Below are 21,997 nucleotides of genomic sequence, written 5' to 3' on the forward strand. Positions count from 1 at the left end.
AACGTTTCAACAATAAAGAGGTTGTTTCTTTTACGCTCATTTGTGTTTTTCGAACTACGTAATGATCTGATTCATGTAGGCATCGTGATACGTAGGCAATCCTCATCGGATCCGGTCGCATTTCTTTTACTACAAAAATAAAAAAAATAAATAAAATAAAAGGAAAACAAAAGAGAAAAAGAAAAGAAAAGAAAAAAAGGGGAAAAACTAATAAGAGAAAAAAAATGCCGGAATGACGCATGCTCTCGTAGCAAACATATAGTAATCCACTTAACTGTATAGGTGCATCATGCCCAACGTGAGATTAACTATCTGTTATTTGCTGCAAATTAACCGTGCGTTTGTCATTGAGCATTTTTTCAGGGTTTTTGGAAAGACGGTTGGTTTGGTGAAAGTCTGGCCTCGCACTCATACTTCACGAGGTCAAGGAGAAGTGTTCAACTACCTGTTGTTAGGACCAGAAGCAGTACTCACACTTACTTCACCAGGTCAAAAGGAAGTGTGGAAATGTCTTCAGAAATTCCATTGCAAACAATCCCTGTTTCTGAGGAAAGCTCGATCTCAGCCGTCCTCACACCTGAATTCGCGATTGCGGAAGAAAATAGAATCCTACGGCTCCGCATGTTGGAAATGTTGGACGACTGGAATAATGGGAAAGAGCCGCCAAGTGTCGTCCCCGGATTCCCTGAATTATTCTCCAGGTCAAGTGGAATGTCTAATGTCCCCATAAACTATCATGCTACCCCATTCGGGTACCCAGCCACCTCAGCCTTCTCTGCTGGATCACCCTCTGAGCCTCATCCCCGAATGTCATCCACTGATGCAAGCATGAACATCTTTACTGCATCGCCTTGCCCGGTTAAGGCACAGCCCACCACGTACAAGCCAAGCTTTGACTCATCCTCTTTTATATTCCAAGCACCATCGCTCTCAATGGAACCAACTAGGTTCGCTACCAGTACTAATACTCTACCGCCTCAGTGCGAGCTTGCACCGGGACAGGATCAGAACCCCAGAATTGCAGAGCAAAATGAGATTGCCAAGAGAATGAGAAGCCTTGAACAAAGTTTGAAGAATATGCAAGGATTGAGCGGACAAAAGAGCGTCTCTTACGCCGATCTGTGCATGTTCCCTCACGTGCACCTGCCAACGGGTTTCAAGACCCCCAAGTTCGAGAAATACGATGGGCACGGTGACCCCATCGCACATCTTAAGAAATACTGCAACCAATTACGGGGAGCCGGCGGAAAAGAAGAACTGCTGATGGCGTATTTTGGGGAAAGTCTAGTAGGGATAGCTTCGGAATGGTATATGGATCAGGAAATGTCCCGATGGCATATATGGGATGATCTCGCCAGAGATTTCGTAAAACAATTCCAGTATAACATCGACATTGCGCCAGACCGAAACTCTCTGTCGAATTTAAAGAAGAAACCTTCGGAAAGCTTCAGAGAATATGCTATCAAGTGGCGTGAACAGGCGTCGAGAGTGAAGCCTCCCATGGATGAAGTGGAAATGGTCACTACTTTTCTCCAGGCTCAAGAGTCTGACTATTTCCAAAACATGATGTCGGCCATGGGTAAGCCATTCGCGGAAGCGATCAAGATTGGAGAGATGGTGGAAAATGGGTTGAAAACGGGAAGGATTTTGAGTCAAGCAGCCATAAGGGCAACCTCTCAGGCCGTCCAAAGCGGGTCTGGAGGAACGACAAGGGGGAAGAAGAAGGAAGAAACGGCTATGGCAGCCTCTGAAGCAAGGGAGTATCGTCATCCCAGGCCCCATTTTCCGGAAAGGGCCCCACAACACTACTACCCCCACTCAAATGTGGCATATGCTCATCAACCTTATATGGTCATGAATGCCCAACCTTATAACCATCCACCACAACAAGCCAACCGAGGCCCAGCTCCACCTCCCAGAAATCAGCCTCCTTACCGCAACCACTATAACCCACAACCCCCGCAGAATAACTACCGCCCCCAGGAGCCACCTCGACGGCGGACTTTCACGCCCATCGGTGAACAATACTCTACATTGTTCCCTAAGCTAGTCCAGTTGGGTTTCTTGCAACCAATTCCCCAAACGAGGCAAAACCCGACATCTCCTTCTTACAAAGCCGGAGTCAGATGCGCCTATCATTCAGGGGCCGAGGGACATGATACAAATGACTGCTGGTCATTGAAAAGAGTGGTCGAAAATTTGATAGAGCAGGGGAAAATAGTGCTAAGGGACGAAGAGATCCCAAATGTGACTAACAATCCGTTGCCCGCTCACAATAATGGGCCACTAATCGGCATGATTTGTGAGGACAAAGAGTTCGACCCTGCTTTGAAAGCCATAATTGCCATTGTTGACACGTGGAAGAGGCCTGAAATAGACCAGAAATCAGAAAAAGGGGATGAGGCCAAGGCTGCAGAAAGCAAGCCTGAAAAGAAGGTGGAAAAGAAAGTGGTACCAGCAAAGGGTGGAGTTCTTTACATACCACGAGGTCAAGCCGAGAAGACGCAGAACTTCGGGATCAAAAAGACAAAGCCTACGTACGTGCCGAAAGGGGCCTATGTGGTCCGGGGGACGATTCAACCACCTCGGCTGAATGAGCCAGTGGTTATCGGACGCGTGCCACAAAAGCCAATGACCAACCCGTCCACAGTGCCGTGGAATTATCAAAAGACTTTGGTGATGTACAAAGGTAAAGAGGTCATGGGAGAACTTCCAGAAAATACTTTCATTGGAGGGTACTCAAATACCCAAGAACTGAACAACGCCACACAAAGGCGCTTCCCTCCAAAGAAGCCCGTAAGTGTTGAAGAAGCGGAAGTGTTCTTCCAACAAATGAAGATGCCGGACTACGAAGTGATAGATCAGCTGCGCAAGCACCCTGAGCAAGTATCCATGCTTTCATTATTAATGAGGTCAACCGAGCATCAAAAGATCCTGCTGAAAACCCTGAATGAAGCATATGTACCGGTCGAAACCTCGGCGGAGCAACTAGAGCGGATGACAGAAAGATTCTTCGCCGTCAACCAAATCTCTTTCAGCAAGAATGATTTACCCCCGGAAGGAGCAGCACACAACAAGGCCTTGCACTTAACAGTTAAATGCGAGGACTACTATGTAAAGAGGGTAATGTTGGATGGAGGCTCAGGCGTTGACATTTGCCCACTCTCCACGCTGCAAAGAATGGAAATTGGGGCCGAAAGAATCCGACCTAACAATGTCTGCGTAAGAGCTTTCGACGGCATCAAGACAGATACCATGGGATAAATAGACCTGCTGCTGGTCATAGGACCAGTCGAATTTCGAGTAACCTTCCAAGTGATCGACATGGACACATCCTACAATTTCCTCCTTGGCAGACCTTGGATCCATGCGGCAGGAGCCGTGCCTTCCACTCTTCACCAGATGGTGAAGTTCGAGTACGAAGACCAAGAGATCGTGGTCCATGGGGAAGACGAACATGCCATTTATCGGGACCCATCCATCCCGTATCTTGAACCAAGAGAAGGGAGCGAACATACGGTCTATCAAGCTTTCGAGGTGGTACTGGCGGAGTAGCACGAAGAGGGAGTACCTTGCCCCCAGCCTTTCTTGTCTAAAGCTTCGGTCATGGTGGCCAAAGAGATGATCCGGCACAGATTTAGGCCAGGGAAGGGACTTGAACGAACCCTTCAGGGAATAACAGAACCCATTACTTTACCAGTCGTCAAGAAACCTTTTGGACTAGGTTTCAAACCTACTCCAGCAGACGAAAAATGGGCAAAGAAAAGGAGAAATGAGGGCTGGAAGTTGCCTCAACCACTGCCGGATTTACATGCGACTTTTGTCAGGCCAAGGTACACTGAAGAAGAAGAAGATGAGGTCTTCACAGTTGAGGAAATCGAGGAAATATGTGGGGCAATGAGGGAAATGCTCTACGAGGTCCACATGGTTCAACCAGGCGAAGGCACGAGCACTGCTGAGATGATGTACATGGGGCCAAACGCCAAGCTCCAAAACTGGGAGATCACGCCATTCCCAACTAGACGGAAGTCCGGGTAGACCTGTCCTGCCACCTTTCCTGTATCACAAGTTATCTCCGGGACATAACTTGAACGTTTTCTTCTTTTCAATTGTTGTTCCGAATTCCTAGTTGTAAACGTTGTTGTCTTCCAATTTTCCAAAGAAAATAAAAAAAAATCATCATTGCTTTCCTATTCTTTCTTTTGTTCTGATTTTATTACTTTTCCTCTTATCTTCCTTTTCAGTCCTAATAATGCGGCTTTAAATATGACATGCTTGCGGACTTCACGCCCAGATCACAATGAGCTATTTAACTGCGAATTAATGAACCCAGAACCAGAATATGATGCGGAAGAGGCTTTTAGGGAGATAAACCGAGAGTTGGAATATTTCGAGAATAAACCTAAGCCAAATCTGAATGACACTGAACCGGTAAACTTAGGAACCCCGGAAGAAGTCCGGGAGACCAAGATAAGCATTCACACGGACAAGAAAAACGCGAGAGGCGATAATTCAACTTCTTCTTGAATTCAAAGACGTGTTTGCTTGGTCATATGATGACATGCCGGGACTAGGTGTTGATCTAGTGGTTCACAAATTGCCGATTCATCCTGATTGTCCTCCAGTTCAACAAAAGCAACGAAAGTTCAAAACTGAGGGTCAGTGACAAGATTAAAGAGGAGATCACCAAGCAGCTGAAAACGGGAGTGATCCGGGTAGTCCAATATACAACATGGCTGGCGAATGTGGTTCCAGTACCGAAAAAGGACGGGAAAACTCGGGTATGTGTAGATTACCGAGATCTGAACAGAGCAAGTCCTAAAGATAATTTCCCGCTGCCTAACATCCACATCCTCGTTGATAATTGCGCCAAACACGAGATACAGTCTTTCGTAGATTGTTACGCTGGATATCATCAGGTGCTGATGGATGAAGAGGACGCCGAGAAAACTGCTTTCACCACGCCTTGGGGCACCTACTGTTATCGGGTCATGCCATTTGGTCTAAAGAATGCTGGGGCTACTTACATGAGGGCCATGACCGCCATTTTCCATGACATGATGCATCAGGAAATAGAGGTGTACGTGGACGATGTGATAGTCAAGTCCAGGACGCAGGATAACCACATCCAAGACTTGAGGAAATTCTTCGAGAGGCTAAGGAAGTATGACTTGAAGCTAAATCCAGCCAAATGCGCTTTCGGAGTTCCGTCGGGCAAACTTTTGGGTTTCATCGTAAGCAGGAGAGGTATCGAGCTAGATCCAACTAAGATAAAATCCATCAGAGATTTGCCTCCTCCAAGAACAAAGAAAGACGTGATGAGTCTTTTGGGCAGGTTGAACTACATCAGTCGGTTTATTGCCCAGCTGACAAGCACGTGTGAGCCCATATTTAAGCTGTTAAGGAAAGATGCGGCGATTAAGTGGACAACTGAATGTCAAGAAGCCTTTGATAAAGTCAAAGAGTACCTTTCGAATCCCCCGGTCTTGGTCCCTCCAGAACCGGGAAGGCCACTTTTCTTGTATCTAACAGTCTTGGAGGACTCTTTCGGCTGCGTCCTCGGGCAACACGACGTAACCGGAAAGAATGAGCAAGCAATCTACTACTTGAGCAAGAAATTCACCGGCTACGAGGCCAAATACACTCTCTTGGAAAGGACATGCTGCGCTCTCACATGGGTTGCACAAAAGCTGAGGCATTATCTCCAAGCCCACACTACATTCCTCATAAGCAGGTTGGATCCTTTGAAGTATATATTTCAGAAACCAATACCTACTGGGAGACTGGCTAAATGGCAAATCTTGCTTACGGAATTCGACATAGTTTATGTCACCCGCACGGAGATGAAAGCCCAGGCGTTAGCAGATCATCTGGCCGAAAATCCGGTTGATGAGGAATACCAGCCATTGGATACCTACTTTCCAGACGAAGAGGTAAACACCGTAGAAGTGATCTCGGAGGAAGCACATGTTTGGAAAATGTTCTTTGACGGAGCCGTGAACGCCAAGGGTGTAGGGATTGGGGCAATTTTGATCTCGCCTTCCGGTCAACATTATCCCGCCACAGCTAGACTGCGTTTCTTTTGCACAAACAATACAGCTGAGTATGAAGCCTGCATTATGGGCATGCATATGGCAATCGATCAGGATGTCGAAAACTTACTGATTATGGGAGATTCTGACCTGATCATCCGGCAAGCTCAAGGCGAGTGGGAAACTCGGGATGTCAAACTTATCCCATACCGACAACATGTGGAGGACCTCAGCAAGCGTTTTACCTCAATAGAGTTCAGGTATATTCCGAGGTGTCACAATGAACTGGCAGATGCACTTGCTACTTTGGCTTCAATATTACCCTACCCGGGCAACGCCCACGTCGATCCTTTAGAAATCCAAATCAAGGAAAGACACGGTTACTGTAGTGTAATCGAGGCGGGATCAAATACGTATCCTTGGTACCATGACATTAAGAAATTCCTGAAGACACAAGAATACCCCGAGCACGCTACTGGAGATCAAAAGAGGACCATTAGGCGACATGCAAGTGGTTTCTTTTTGAGCGGTGAATTTTATATAGGAGGACCCCGGACCTCAATCTCCTAAGATGTGTCGATATCGAGGAAGCGAGGAAAATCATGCACGAAGTACACGCAGGTGTGTGCGGACCTCACATGAACGGGTATGTCTTAGCAAAGAAAATCCTTAGAGCAGGTTATTACTGGATGACCATGGAAAAGGATTGCTTTGGCTTCGTTCGGAAATGCCATCAGTGTCAGGTGCACGGTGATTTGATTCATGCACCTCCCACGGAACTGCATCCCATGTCTGCGCCTTGGCCATTTGTCGCTTGGGGCATGGACGTCATTGGACCAATTGAACCAAAGGCTTCGAATGGACACAGGTTTATACTGGTTGCCATCGATTACTTCACAAAATGGGTAGAAGTCGTCACTCTCAAGTCGGTCACTAAGAAAGCTGTGGTGGATTTTGTACACTCAAATCTTATCTGTCGCTTCGGTATTCCTGCGACTATCATTACAGATAACGCAGCGAACTTGAACAGTCACTTGATGGGAGATGTATGCGAGCAATTCAAGATAACGCACAGGAATTCCACTCCCTATCGGCCGAAAGCCAATGGTGTCGTGGAAGCAGCAAACAAAAACATCAAGAAGATTTTGAGGAAAACGATCCAAAGTTCCCGACAGTGGCATGAGCAGTTACCTTTTGCATTATTGGGGTACCGCACTACGGTACGCACATCGGTGGGAGCGACTCCTTATCTTTTGGTTTATGGGACCGAGGCTGTAATACCGGCAGAGGTAGAAATTCCTTCGCTTCGAATCATTGTCGAAGCAGAAATCGAAGACAGCGAGTGGGTCAAGGCTCGATTGGAGCAATTGACGTTGATTGATGAAAAGCGAATGGCCGCAGTTTGTCACGGACAGTTATACCAACGAAGGATGGCCCGTGCTTACAACAAGAAAGTCCGACCCCGGAATTTCGAAGTAGGTCAGCTAGTACTGAGGCGTATTCTGCCGCATCATGAAGAAGCAAAAGGAAAGTTTGCCCCAAATTGGAAAGGCCCATACATTGTAAGGAAGATACTGCCGCGAGGAGCATTGTATTTAGGTGATATCGAAAGGAAATGACCCCGACACAGCAGTAAATGCAGATGCAGTCAAGAGGTACTACGTCTAAATCATACTCCAGTGGTCCTGACACATTTGAAAATGGCGAAGGTTTTATTCCCCACTACTCCCCAAACACTACCCAATCCTCTCTACAAAAAGAAAAAAAGAAAAAAAAACAAAAAAAAACAAAGAAAGAAAACAAAAACAAAATTTGATTGAGGCCTGAACTACGTTTGACTTGATTCCGAAAGGATACGTAGGCAGCCTCTCCCGAGGTTCAGTCACACCAACAATAAAATCCCATTCACACCAATAATAAAATCCCATCCACCCTGAAATTGAAACCGGGGCACATCGAGCAGTTGAGAAGTTAGTATCACTACCTCTCTTTACCAAGCACAAGCCTTCAAATCAATTACCAAATACGGTGGGGAACCAATAAGCGTCACAAATGAAGACCAGCACACTCTGAATTGAGAAAGATACAATGAGAGAGTCTCGGCGGTGAAAACCTTCGGGCACCACGAGGCGACGGGAGTAGAGAAACCAAAATGAGAGAGCTTGTTTAGTAAAAACTCGCAAAGAGTGCTATCAAGCGATGACAGGAAGAGAAATGAGAGAGGTCAGCCAGCGAAAACCCGCAAAGGGCGCTGTTGGCCGAAAAGGAATGACGCCACCCCAAGAAGGTCTCGGCAAAGTTCCACCAGTTTGGAATCACAGATCCGTTCTGGTTCAGGAAAACGCAAGCTCTTAGAAGGTCAGACGTCCAGTCCAAAAAGCATGTCATGTCATTTAAAGCCAGCGTTATCTTCCTCAGATAAGTCTTTCTCATCCCGAAAAGGGTATTCCTTTTCTGATTTGTTTTCCCCTTTCTTTGTTTCTTTTCGAATCCCTTTTGCATTTTAACCCCGAGTTCAGGACACACCGGAAAGGACAGGTGGCAGGTTTGTTTGCACGGAATCCCGTCTCATGAAGGAAAGCACCTCATCTCGTTGATATGATTACCCAAGCATGATGAATCATGACGTTTGATGGTGTTCCGGAGTAAGGAAGAAAGAGAGGAATCTTGAAATCTTCCCCCAGCAAGTCCACCTTCGGACAAATCCCCACAGAGTCTCCCCCTGTACAAAACCCCAGAGACTTTCTCTTTTTGTACAATCTCCCACAAAGTCTCCCCAGTATAAAAAAAAAAAAAATTCCCGTTGGAATTTCATCAGCACATCCCCAGCAAGTCCTTTTGTAGATATTCCCCAACAAGCTTACAAACCCTGGGAAACCCGTTTTGAAACAAAAACCCAGCATACCCCATTGTACAAAATCCGCACAAAGAATCCATTTTGTAAATATCCCCCCACATAGCTTCCTTTTGTACAAGTTCCCACAGAACACCTCCAATGAAATCCCCGTTGAGAACCTTCAATCAAAACGGGACAAAAAGAAAAAAAGAGGCCTTACGAGGCAAATCATCACAGAATCCGGAAATACAAGCCTGAGCAGTCTAAAGGTTTCGCCATTCGAATCAAATCAATGGCGGGACTTCGCAACAGAAATAGAGACGCAACAAAGCAATTGGGAACGATCAAGGTCACCGAACCAACCGTCGTTTCCGAACTAACAATTTTTCTTTGTCTGAAAAGTTGAAACAGGAATGATCCAAGACAACCATGCAAGAAGCGGGTGTCGCCCAAAGAAGAAGGTACACGGGTACAAGAAACATTTTGGCAATAAGGAATTCACTCAAAAGGTAAGTTCCCGCAAAACTCCCTTTTATCTTCTATTGAAACAAGAAAACTCAAAAATAGATCGTGTAGTATTCTCGAGCCTTTTCCATGCAATCAGCATTAGGGTTTTAAACCCTAAACTGAATTTTCCTTTTAGTCAGCATTAGGGTTTTAAACCCTAAACTGAACTTTTTCCTTTCAGCCAGCATTAGAGTTTTAAACCCTAAACTGAGCTTCTCCAGCCAATCAGCATTAGGGTTTTAAACCCTAAACTGAATTTTCCTTTTAGTCAGCATTAGGGTTTTAAACCCTAAACTGAACTTTTTCCTTTCAGCCAGCATTAGAGTTTTAAACTCTAAACTGAGCTCCTCCAGCCAATCAGCATTAGGGTTTTAAACCCTAAACTGAATTTTCCTTTTAGTCAGCATTAGGGTTTTAAACCCTAAACTGAGCTTTTTCCTTTCAGCCAGCATTAGAGTTTTAAACCCTAAACTGAGTTTCTCCAGCCAATCAGCATTAGGGTTTTAAACCCTAAACTGAATTTTCCTTTTAGTCAGCATTAGGGTTTTAAACCCTAAACTGAACTTTTTCCTTTCAGCCAGCATTAGAGTTTTAAACTCTAAACTGAGCTCTTCCATGCAATCAGCATTAGGGTTTTAAACCCTAAACTGAATTTTCCTTTTAGTCAGCATTAGGGTTTTAAACCCTAAACTGAACTTTTTCCTTTCAGTCAGCATTAGAGTTTTAAACTCTAAACTGAGCTTTTCCATGCAATCAGCATTAGGGTTTTAAACCCTAAACTGAATTTTCCTTTTAGTCAGCATTAGGGTTTTAAACCCTAAACTGAACTTTTTCCTTTCAGCCAGCATTAGAGTTTTAAACCCTAAACTGAGCTTCTCCAGCCAATCAGCATTAGGGTTTTAAACCCTAAACTGAATTTTCCTTTTAGTCAGCATTAGGGTTTTAAACCCTAAACTGAACTTTTTCCTTTCAGCCAGCATTAGAGTTTTAAACTCTAAACTGAGCTCTTCCATGCAATCAGCATTAGGGTTTTAAACCCTAAACTGAATTTTCCTTTTAGTCAGCATTAGGGTTTTAAACCCTAAACTGAACTTTTTCCTTTCAGCCAGCATTAGAGTTTTAAACTCTAAACTGAGCTTTTCCATGCAATCAGCATTAGGGTTTTAAACCCTAAACTGAATTTTCCTTTTAGTCAGCATTAGGGTTTTAAACCCTAAACTGAACTTTTTCCTTTCAGCCAGCATTAGAGTTTTAAACTCTAAACTGAGCTTTTCCATGCAATCAGCATTAGGGTTTTAAACCCTAAACTGAATTTTCCTTTTAGTCAGCATTAGGGTTTTAAAACCCTAATCTGAACTTTTCCTTCCAGCCAGCATTAGGGTTTTAAACCCTAAACTGAGCTTTTCCATGCAATCAGCATTAGGGTTTTAAACCCTAAACTGAATTCTTCCTTTGTTCGGCGTTAGGGTTTTAAACCCCAAACCGAACCTCTCCCCAGCTAGCCGGTGTTAGGGCTCCAACCCTGAACTGAGCATGCATATCCTCTTTCATCAATTTTATGAACTTCCTGGTGAATAATTAACGAAATTTTCCTAGTGAAACTGGGGCAGAAAATTTCGTTCGTTTGTTTGTTTTTTCCCGCAGGTCTAACCTCGAGCCACACGGATCGAAATGACCCACGAGATGAGTCTCAACTCAAAATCAAAGAAGAAAAAGAGATGTCCCAAGATTCGGAGTAAATGGAAGGCGGATTGACTCCAGCATTTAATTAAGGTCCTGAACCCTGCCAGTCGCGCCTCACTCAGTATCACAGAGATTAAACAGGTCACCACAACTCGCAAGCATCAAGATTCAGATCGGAGTCTACAAGCAGAATCAGCTAAGACCCAAGATCAAGTCGTAAAAGAATCATAGATAGGAATCTTGTAACTAGCAGTTGACATACACATAAGTAGTTAGCTCAGTTTCCAATTTCCATTTGGTTGTAATAAGGCGGTCAGTAACGTAGCAGTGACAACAGCAGCAGCAGTAGCAGCAAGCATTGCAATCCCATGGTAGTCCCAGCTACCAAAACTTCCCGAACTACATTGACCTGATTCCTGTTTAGCCCAGGATATGTAGGAAATCTTTGAAGCAAGATTCGGTCAGATCTTTCAAAAAAACATGCTTCATACGGAGTGGTCTATAGGCAAAAATCGCTCATACACGCTCACTTTATCTTTGCACGAAAACCCTTCGTGTTTCCGAACAAAGAGGGGCAGCTGTGAGCACGTGATTTTTGTTTCGCACGACAATCGCTCCAAAAAGAAATAAAAAATAATAATTGGCCCTGCTGTACAATTTTTGGATTTCTGTGCGGCACCTTGTTGATTTATTTGTGACTTCGGCCCATTTTTATTTATTTACTTTATTAAAATAAAATTCAAAAAAAATATATGTGTCCTGCATAATTCGAACCGTAATCCGGTCGTTAAATAGAAAATCACGAATAGGCATCTTCGTCCGTGATTTTATTTTGTTTGACTTTACCTGTTTTGAAATATTTTAGTGTGTGTGCAAATAATTGTATTGAGTGTGTGTTTAATTTTAATTTGATTTTTTGGCTTAGTTTTGTTTTAAAATAAATAAGGAAAAGGAAATAAATAAAAAATATATATTGAAAGGACCCCTTCCCTTCCGGACTTGGGCCAATTTTAACAAATTGGCCCAAACAAACAGCCCAAAACCAAGGCCTGCCCGGTCCAGACCACCTGATGCCCAGAGAATCCAAACGACGTCGTTTTGGTACAGGTTGATCTGGGCCGTTGATCTCAAATTGATCAACGGCCAAGATCAATTCCCCATAACCCACCAATAAACCCGACCCGTCTCACCCGGACCGACCCCAACCCTTTACCCTTGAAACGACACCGTTCCACTTAAGCTATCAGATCCAGACCGTAGATCTAGATTGATCTAACGGTCGAGATCAATCCACCCATTAACTATATAAAGTCATCACCATACCCTGCCCCCTAGCCAACACCCCTGCCTTCGTCTTCACCAAACCCATCCCCTTCAAACCCTAGCCGCCCCTGCACACCTTCACCAGAAACCCGGCGGCCTGAACGCCGGTGACCTCCACCTGAACACCATAGAACCCCCATGCCATCCTGAACCTAAATCTACCAACCACACACTTCGAATCCTACCCCACCTTCTCGAATCTTCATTTGAAGATTCGAGTCGGAACCCTAATCTACACCAACCAACCCAAGCTTCACACCAGACACTCCCCAGACCCTCCTCGTGACCAAACCATACTTGGTTTGGTCCGAATCTGATCAGGGAAGCCTGAATCCCAGATCTAAGTTTTGAAAGTTTTGTGTTCCTTCATCACTGGCCCATGCCAGTCCGAGCCAAAGAGATTAAGGTCTAATGGACCTTAATCGAAGTGTTTCTCATCTGAGAAACACTTCGATTAAAGTCCGTTCAGCCTTAAGAAAGGTCTGTCCAAATCCGGGTTCAAACTTTTTAACTTTTCAAGTTTAAGGTGAGTCTGCTTTCTTTCCTTTATTTGTTTTTAGTCCGTGTGATTTGTTTTAAAAGACTGTTCATATTTGTTTTAATTTTATCAACTTTTGTTTTCCACTTTGTTTGAACCTCTGTGTTTGTCTGAATCCCTCCCCTCCTATTCTGATAAGGCATGTGTATTGGTTGTATTCCAAATTTGTACTGACTAACTGATTCCTCAAAGTACAATTCTGTTTTAATCAGTATAAGTCGAGTCATGTGTCCCATACTTCTGAATGTCTGATTTTTGGCTACGATTGTGTATGTTAATGCTAATATAGTCGAGTCGACATGAGTCGTCAATTAGTTTCAACTGTCTGAGCATAGTAAATCGATTTGCTTCTGTTAAACATTTGTTGAATCAATTAAGAACCAATTTTGTTACTTATAGCTATTGAATTGATCAGTAATGTAAAAAGGGATGTTTGGTTTAAATTCTGAATTGGGAGGCATGTGCACTCGTGCACAGCATGTGCACTGGTGCACCTCATGTGCTTTGTGCACAGCCTGTGGCCTGCATAAAGGTCTTTGCTAAGCTCTAAACAATTTGACAGCATATGCTGTCAGATACATCCTACTGCCCATACTTGGCTTTAGTTTAAAGAAGTATTTAAACCTTTTAAAAGTTAAATCTGCCAGGGAATGTTGATGGGGTTTAATACTTAATTAGCTAAAGTTGGAATTGAAAATGGAAGGCACATGGGAGGGGTACTGGGGTATTCTGAAAACAGGCTGTTAAAAGAGATAGTTTTGAGGTTTATAAAGGGAGGGAGATATACAAAATGAGGGGGAGATACACATTGAACCTTAAGAGCTGAAAAAGAAAAACACAAACACAGATAGAGAGAAGGGAAAGGATAGAAGTTGTACAATCAACAATCAGAAACTGTTTCCTCCTATTATTGTTCGGGTTTCAGCTGTTCAATTTGTTCAAAATCAATTCTGATTCTTTGAAATTCCAGTTGTGTCTACTAGTCGAGTATTTTTGGTTCACTACTGGCTTGGTCTGTCTGGAGTCCTGAGTCTACTCCACTGGGTGTTGCTGTCATTTGGCTACTGCTTTTTATTGGCCATAGTTGCATTTCTGCACTCGAGCTTGTTTCTTGCTGTATTGCTTTGTCTGCTGCTATCTTGCCCTGCTGCTGCTGCTATTTTGTTTCTTGCTGCTGCTGATTTCCCCATCTTTTTCTTCTTCTCCTTTGCATTTTCAGTATTTCCAGGTACACATTTCAAACCCAACTTTGGTGTTAACTGTAACAATTCAAAAGCATGAAATGAAAGGAGTTTCCTGAAGAAGATTTAGATATCTGTTTTGTAATGCTTGTGATATACTGACTTCAGATTGTATAAATTGATTAGTGTGATTCAGTAATGAAAGATTAGTTAGATAATACTCAATCAAGTTTAGCCTCTAGCTTCTTAGTTTGTAGTTGTTTGCTGGTACAAAAATGTAACGATACAATACAGAGAGGGCATGGAGAATTAGTATAGATTTTGACTGGATTCCCGTTCAACTGAACGACATGCATAGAATAGAATATTTCCACCTTACACAAATGTTCTTTGTTCATTTTAGTTTTCTTTTATCATAACTCGTTAGGCAGTACATAATATTATATTCAAGTCTCATTAGTGACAATGCCTAGTAGTTAATTCCTTTAATTCAGCCCCAATCAGTCTAATAAATTTCAATTCAAGAAACGTGTGGACACAAGTATAATGTTGGGTCAATCTCGAGTGTAATTTTTTTTGTCCAATTAAAGTATGTTTCATAAGTTATGACATCCCTCCACTTTGTAAATAATCAATCAGAAATTGATAAGAATCCGAATTAGGCAAAAGCCTATAGTTGAATTAACACGTACCTTTTCTTCTAGTTTTAGAGACAAATGCATTAGAAATGTAGCCACTGTAGGTTTATCCTTTTAAATAAAAATGAGACGAGCCTCGACAAACAAAAATGCACAAGCTGCGGGGCCCTCTAAATGTATATATTAAAATACTTAGAATTCGGGACAGGCCGTTTAGCGAATTTTACGGCCTTCCCAAAATAACAATACGCTAGTTGCTTTAGGCGCACCTTTAATAATTTAACCTTCTTAAACACGGGTGCACATTGATGTGACCCAAATCCGAATCTCAACGGAGTCAAAATGTGTCGACGACCACGGGTGCATTGATTGTGACGTGGTTCGAGATGCATTTTCACGACGTTGCAATTCTATAAAAATAAATGATAATAATAAAAGCGGTTTAAACTTAATAAAAGCACATAAGTCACAACATGTATTTAAATCAGATATTTAGCCATTATAACAATTTAAGCGACCGTGCTAGAACCACGGGATTCGAGGGTGCCTAACACCTTCCCTCGGGTCAACAGAATTCCTTACTTAGAATTTCTGGTTCGCAGACTTCATTTGGAAAAGTCGAAAATTTCCTCGATTTGGGATTCAAGATAAACCGGTGACTTGGGACACCAAAAACCAAACCTTTCCCAAGTGGCGACTCTGAATTAAATAAATAATCCAATTTCGAATATTGTCACTTAAATTGGAAAAACTCCACTCGCGCATCTTACCCCTCGGGGCGGGCGCGCAAAAAGGAGGTGTGACATATAGCGCCAGGTATTGTGGCGCTATACCTGGCCATGTCAGCTTTTACAGTATAGCGCCACAATACCTGGCGCTATACCTTAACGGTTCCGTTACTGTTAGTATATAGCGCCAGGTATTATGACGCTATATATAAAAAAGTCATTTTTTTACCACCTATTTATGTAGTTTGAGTCCAAAAAAATAACATTTTGGTTCCGGACTCCTTAATCCTTGATGCTTGACTAATCAATTCTTGTATTTTTTTTCTTGGAATATTCCTTTTCCATTGATCTTTAAATGGAAAATTAACACAATTTTTTCCCTAAAATTATATTGAATAAAGACATAAAAAAGAAAAGAAAAAAGAACTGGCACATTAAAATGTCAAACATGATATGGCATATAGATCTCTCCTAGTCATAGTGTCAATATTTTACTCGTCGATCGCATCTCACTTGTACTATATCCAAAGAGTCAAAAGTCAACAATTTAATTCACCACCTCATTTTTCTGATGTGTCAAATCCCTATTAGTCAATTATTTCACAAGACCCAACCCAATTGTGACACGTGCCTACGTTCGGTGTGACCTCATCAGCGCAAAAATCTCGGTGTAATAATGTGGGATCGGCAATTCTTGATCAACGTACAATGACATAAGAATAACGTACAACTCGTATAGTTTACCAGTCTTATACAAGTACACAACTGAAGACTTTCCCTCTTTACTTCTCTTCTTGTTCAGTTTCAACTTTCTTCACCAAAATGGCGATGAAGAAATATCTAATTCTCTCGATTCTTCTACTCAATCTCATTTTCCTCAAAACGGCGTCGTCTTTAGACAGCGAAAAAATTGAAGAAGAAGAAGATCTCAGTTTCCTCGAAGAAGAGGATTCTGCTGCTGATGCTCATTCAGATTCCAATCCGTACGGCGACCGCCACGATTTTGAGAACTACGACGATCTTGAGGATGATTCTGATGCTTCGGATCAAGGATACGACGCGTACGAGCCGCCGGCAGTGGATGAGAAGGATGTTGCAGTACTGAAGGAAGGGAATTTCAGTGAGTTTATTGCGAGGAATAAACATGTTATGGTTGAGTTCTACGCGCCGTGGTGTGGTCACTGCCAGGCACTCGCGCCGGAGTATGCTGCGGCCGCGACGGAGCTGAAAGGAGAGAATGTGATGCTTGCTAAAGTGGATGCCACTGAGGAAGCTGAGCTGGCTCAGAAGTATGATGTTCAAGGCTATCCCGCTGTTTTCTTCTTCACTGATGGCCTTCACAAGCCTTACAATGGTGAAAGAAACAAGTAAGTTGGTTTTTCACTTGATTCTGTCGTGTTTGAATTTGCGTGTTTGTGTGTGTGGCTTCTCAATTTTCGGCTTGCTTGGTGAATTAACATGTTCCTCTTTGCTATCTATTACTCTTGCTAGTGACTTGTACTTCTATTTATATTCTTTAAATTTTTCTTACAATGTAACTTATTGTGAGAGTGGATCTTAAATTTGTACAATGTCTAGTTTCATTTGTAAATTCATTGGAAGTATTGGTGAGTGCTGAAATGAACTGCTGATGTGCTCTTGACTGGTGGTCCTGAACTCGTTGAAAGAACTTGGAAACCTATTAAATTACTATATGGTCGAAAGTGTTGATTAATCTCATTTAATACGTATTCTAAGCATTGGCTTTGCTTAGAATTTTGAAGATTTTTACAACATACATGTAATTTGACTCGTTGTATCATGTTGTTTACCATAATTTCCAAGTTACAAATTGGTGCTTCATATAAACAGTTAGTTGTACTTACTTTAACTTGATATAAACAGTTAGTTGTAATTACTTTTAAGTGACCTAATTGTGTAAATAAATTTTGACAACATATAAAAGTAAAATTCTTTCCTTCCATACGGTCAGTATTGTTATCTTAACATTCTTTCTACTTTGTTGTACTCCGAAGTGGATTTTCATTTGTTTTTCATTGCAGGGATGCTATTGTTTCATGGATAAAAAAGAAGACTGGACCTGCTCTATCAAATATAACGACGGCAGAGGAGGCAGAACGTATCTTGAAAGATGAGAAAAAAGTAGTGTTGGCTTATTTGAATGATTTAGTGGTAATTCCTCTATCCAGGCTGGTTTTCTTTTCGTTATTGAGCATGATGGGACCTAAACGCAATTCAGATTATGGTGATTAATTAGTACAGTATTACTTCTCTTACCCAATCTAAAGTTGCTTTTAGATTCAATCATCAAAATCTTATAGATGGAGAGAGTAGTAGCTGTAGCTTGCGAACTAACTTTAGAATTGATTGAATTCCTCGACTTTAGGTTTTTTTGGAGGAATTTGCTGATATCTCATCATATCCACCTGCTATATACTCTACTAGATATATCACTGGTAACAAAGGTGGATGTGGGTTTCTTAATTTTGATTTGTTGGGGATTCAAAACCTAGCTAAAGGGACCAAAAGAAGATTTATACCAAAGAGTAAAAAGAACATATGTGGAAGCCGAATTTAGCGACTTTTGGCATGTAATACAGTGATATAAAAAGTTGGGATGTCTTTTCCAGTTATATAGGTGATACTGTGATAATGCAAGTGAAGATTATAATACCACTTTCTCAATTTTAATTTTATGGGGAAAACCCAGCTAGAGGGAAAAACATGAATTATAATTCGTAAGGATAAAAATGGAACACCAGCAAAATAAAAAGAAATGTATGGCAGTTGAGTTCTATTTTTTCGTAATTGGCAGCATTTCTTAGCATACTGTTGTAGCATATATGTGTGGTAATTTCTTTAAAAAAATCATTTTACATGTTTGCAGGGTGATAAAAGTGAAGAGCTTGCTGCAGCTGCTGCACTAGAAGATGATGTCAACTTCTATCAGACTACCAGTCCAGATGTGGCAAAGCTCTTCCACATTGATTCTCAAGCCAAACGTCCAGCTCTTGTCATACTTAAGAAGGAAGCCGAAAATATCAACCACTTCGGTTAGTCTGGCTAATGCAGTTATGTAGCATTAATCATTTCAATAGAGAAGTATTTACCAATGTCATGCTTTCTTGCAGGCGGTGAGTTCACAAAGTCAGCAATAGCTGAGTTTGTTTTTCAGAATAAACTTCCTCTTGTCACCTATTTTACTCGGGAAAGTGCCTCAGAGATATTCGAAAATCCCATTAAGAAGCAGGTGATCATTAAGCTAACAATAGAAGGCTGATCTTGGATGGTTTTTCTTTCTTTTGTTTTACATGTTCTCTTTCTTATTCACAGTTGATACTTTTTGCCACTTCCAAAGATTCAGACAAGTTTCTGCCAATATTTCAAGAGGCTGTGAAAGCTTTTAAAGGAAAGGTGAGAATCTTACCACCTCTTTCAGATATGCACTATTATGGGCATTTATGAATGTCTCATGTATACAAAGAAAGAGAAAAAGGGATTTCTGATACTTGGAAACATGCTCAGAAGAAAGAAAAGCCTTTATTTAGGGCAGCCAGTCACTTTATAAAGAAGCTGTCTGCATAGTGTGCTTTTGCCAATTCTCTGACTCAAAAGTCTTTCCTGTTTTTTTTTTTTTTTCCAAAAACCTTGCAGCTTATCTCTGTGTATGTTGAAATCGACAATGAAGATGTTGGAAAACCCGTTTCAGAGTACTTTGGTGTTAGCGGTGATGCCCCAAGAGTAAGATGTTTTTAGTTTACTCATTTTGCAGAAGATTTTGTTTTCGAACTTCCATAAACTTCCTAGCATCTAACTCGAGAATTGGTGCAGGTTCTTGCATATACAGGAAATGAGGATGGGAGGAAGTTTGTACTGGAAGGTGAAATAACCTTGGACAGTGTCAGGGTTTGTTCACTGCTAACTTTAGAACCAAACTTTTGGATAAACCGTGTGACAAATTCTGGATGTTACTTCCCCATGTGTCAAATTAGATCAAATGTGTTTATGAATCAGTTATACATATTGTTTTCTTTTGAAATAAAACTATAAATGAGGGGTTCGGAGGGGAGAAAGTAGATTGAATAAATCAGAAAGTTGGAGTGATAGGCCTTTCCTTCTCAAAGTTACATAGAGTAAAACAGTTCATCAACTTGAAAATTTGATTTTATGATGTTAGCCTCGACGAGTTGGATAATACTCTTGAAAATAATACTCTTGAAACAATTAAATTTTTTGGCCGTTGAAATCTTTGTTGGTGAATGGTAAAGCTTGGCATTGATGGGAGGGAGGGGTGCAGTGGAATTCATTTTTGGAGCTTTGGATTTTGCTCCTTTTTGAGAGATCACCTTAGGTTAGCAAGGTTTTTCTCAGCTAATCCTCGACTTTCTATCTAATCCTGTATGTATTCTTTTGTTATTTGTTTTGCAGTCATTCGGGGAGAAGTTTTTGGAAGACAACCTAAAGCCCTTTTATAAATCTGACCCAATCCCTGAGACCGTAAGTCTTCTAGTTCTTTTCACTACTTTCCAACATTAAGCTTCAGATTGAGCTTTGTTTTCTCAAACCCTTTGATCATTCATGCAGAATGACGGGGATGTCAAAGTTGTGGTTGGCAATAACTTTGACGAAATTGTTCTGGATGAGTCAAAAGATGTTCTTCTTGAGGTACTAGTCGTCTTGTTTTGAATGAGTGCATGTATTATTCAATGATGCAAATAACTGGATGTGCAACATCCAAAACTTTTGAGGTTGTTCTGGATGTCTAATGGAGAATTTTGATTTGTGATTCAAAACAGATATATGCTCCTTGGTGTGGGCATTGTCAATCACTAGAACCCATATACAACAAGCTTGGCAAGCATTTAAGAGGCATCGACTCCCTTGTTATTGCCAAGATGGATGGTACCACAAATGAGCACCCCCGAGCCAAGGTACATTTTGCGACTTCATGTTTTGACTTCAGTTATGTACTCGTGTCCCGCACGGAATGTGCCAGATTCTATATCCCAGTACATAGTTGGTTTGTTGAATGGATATGTTTGCGAGCATGCTCAAGTTATACTGCATCCTTTCGTGTGTATACCAACATTTATCTGTAAGAAAGAAAATTTCTACAAAACTAAGGGTTCGTTGATGACGTAAGTAACTAAAAGTGTGGCCGCTAAGTCGCTAACAACTTAAACACTTAGATAATATGGTCACATTATTTAATATTATGCATAGGTCCTAAGTTTAAGTTTCACCACCATGCATAAAAACTTCACATGTTTGGTCTTCGAAAAGAGTCAAGCTATTGGAGGAAAAGAGTGTCAATTGTTTATTCTTTTCAATTATCCTTTGAAAGGTGCGATGGGAGGGGGTTATTGTGGTTGTTCGAACATTGGGTTAATGATTATTTGATTTATTGCAGTCTGATGGATTCCCAACACTTCTGTTTTTCCCAGCTGGCAACAAGAGCTTTGATCCAGTGAGTATAAATTAAAGTGCTTCCAAAATTGTTTAGTATATGTTCCATTCCATTTCGCTTCTTAAAAACGATGGATGATTCATCTTTAAATGATCATCCTGTTCTACAGATTACTGTTGACACAGACCGTACAGTGGTGGCCTTCTACAAATTCCTGAAAAAGAACGCATCTATCCCCTTCAAGATTCAAAAGCCGGCCTCAACACAGAAACCTACAGAGTCTGACGCCAGTTCAAGCCCAGAGAGCACCATTGATGATGTTAAGGATGAACTGTGAAATTCTGTAGCTAGGTTCTAGCATATTGGTCAAAGCTTGACTTTAGAAAGGAACTCCAAGCATGCCTTACTTAGCGCGCTTTAAAGGGTGGGAGTGGAACGTGAGAAAGTGATAGCAACATTTGCATTGAAAGATGTAGGTAGGAATAGAAAGTAGAATGAGACGCCCGGGCTCTTTTTTTGTTTTTGTTTTTTTGTTTTTTTGTTTAATGGTTTCATATTCTTGTTTTTTTTTTTTTTTTTTTTGTTTTTTTTTTTGTTTTTGTTTTTGGTTGACTGAAAATAATGTTATGGTGCATTGAAAGTCAGACAAGGGATGTTTCTTCTAATAGATTCTTCTTGCAAATTACTTGTCAAAAAAAAGATTACAACAACAACAACAACAACCCAGTATAATCCCACAAGTGAGGTCTGGGGAGGGTAATATGTACGCAGGCCTTTACCCTACCCCGAGGGGCAGAGAGGTGGTTTCCAGGAGACCCTCGGCTCAAGAAAGCAACAAGAGACGATATATTAGTACTGTCAATAGACTCATAATAAAATAACAATCATATAAGAAATATAGAAAGTACGAAAAAGATGGAAGATATAATAATATCCAGCAGATAAAGCCCTGCATCAGTAGCTAACCAGTAGCATCCTAAGACTAATTCCTAACTGGCTAGTCTCACCCTAGTGCGCTGTAGAAATACTCACAACTTCCCCCTAGCCTACAACCCTAATGCTCGACCTCCACACTTCCCTGTCAAGGGCCATGTCCTTAGTAATCCTAAGTCGCGCCATGTCCT

The 21,997-nt window shown here is 41.6% G+C and overlaps 1 protein-coding gene across 1 annotated transcript; it reads left to right on the forward strand.

The window, feature by feature from the left end:
• The first annotated feature begins 16,191 nt into the window (after nucleotides 1-16,191).
• LOC104227929 (protein disulfide isomerase-like 1-3) lies at nucleotides 16,192-21,540 on the forward strand. The gene is made up of 12 exons (XM_009780309.2): nucleotides 16,192-16,833; nucleotides 17,509-17,638; nucleotides 18,354-18,519; nucleotides 18,598-18,716; nucleotides 18,800-18,880; nucleotides 19,121-19,207; nucleotides 19,298-19,372; nucleotides 19,895-19,963; nucleotides 20,051-20,131; nucleotides 20,263-20,397; nucleotides 20,877-20,933; nucleotides 21,043-21,540. Exons 1-12 carry the CDS (start codon nucleotides 16,289-16,291, stop codon nucleotides 21,208-21,210), a joined length of 1,713 nt encoding a protein of 570 aa, XP_009778611.1. The 5' UTR covers nucleotides 16,192-16,288; the 3' UTR covers nucleotides 21,211-21,540.
• Nucleotides 21,541-21,997: the final 457 nt, after the last annotated feature.

This window comes from Nicotiana sylvestris, chromosome 5 (genome assembly GCF_000393655.2).
Source record: "Nicotiana sylvestris chromosome 5, ASM39365v2, whole genome shotgun sequence".
NCBI lineage: Eukaryota > Viridiplantae > Streptophyta > Magnoliopsida > Solanales > Solanaceae > Nicotiana > Nicotiana sylvestris.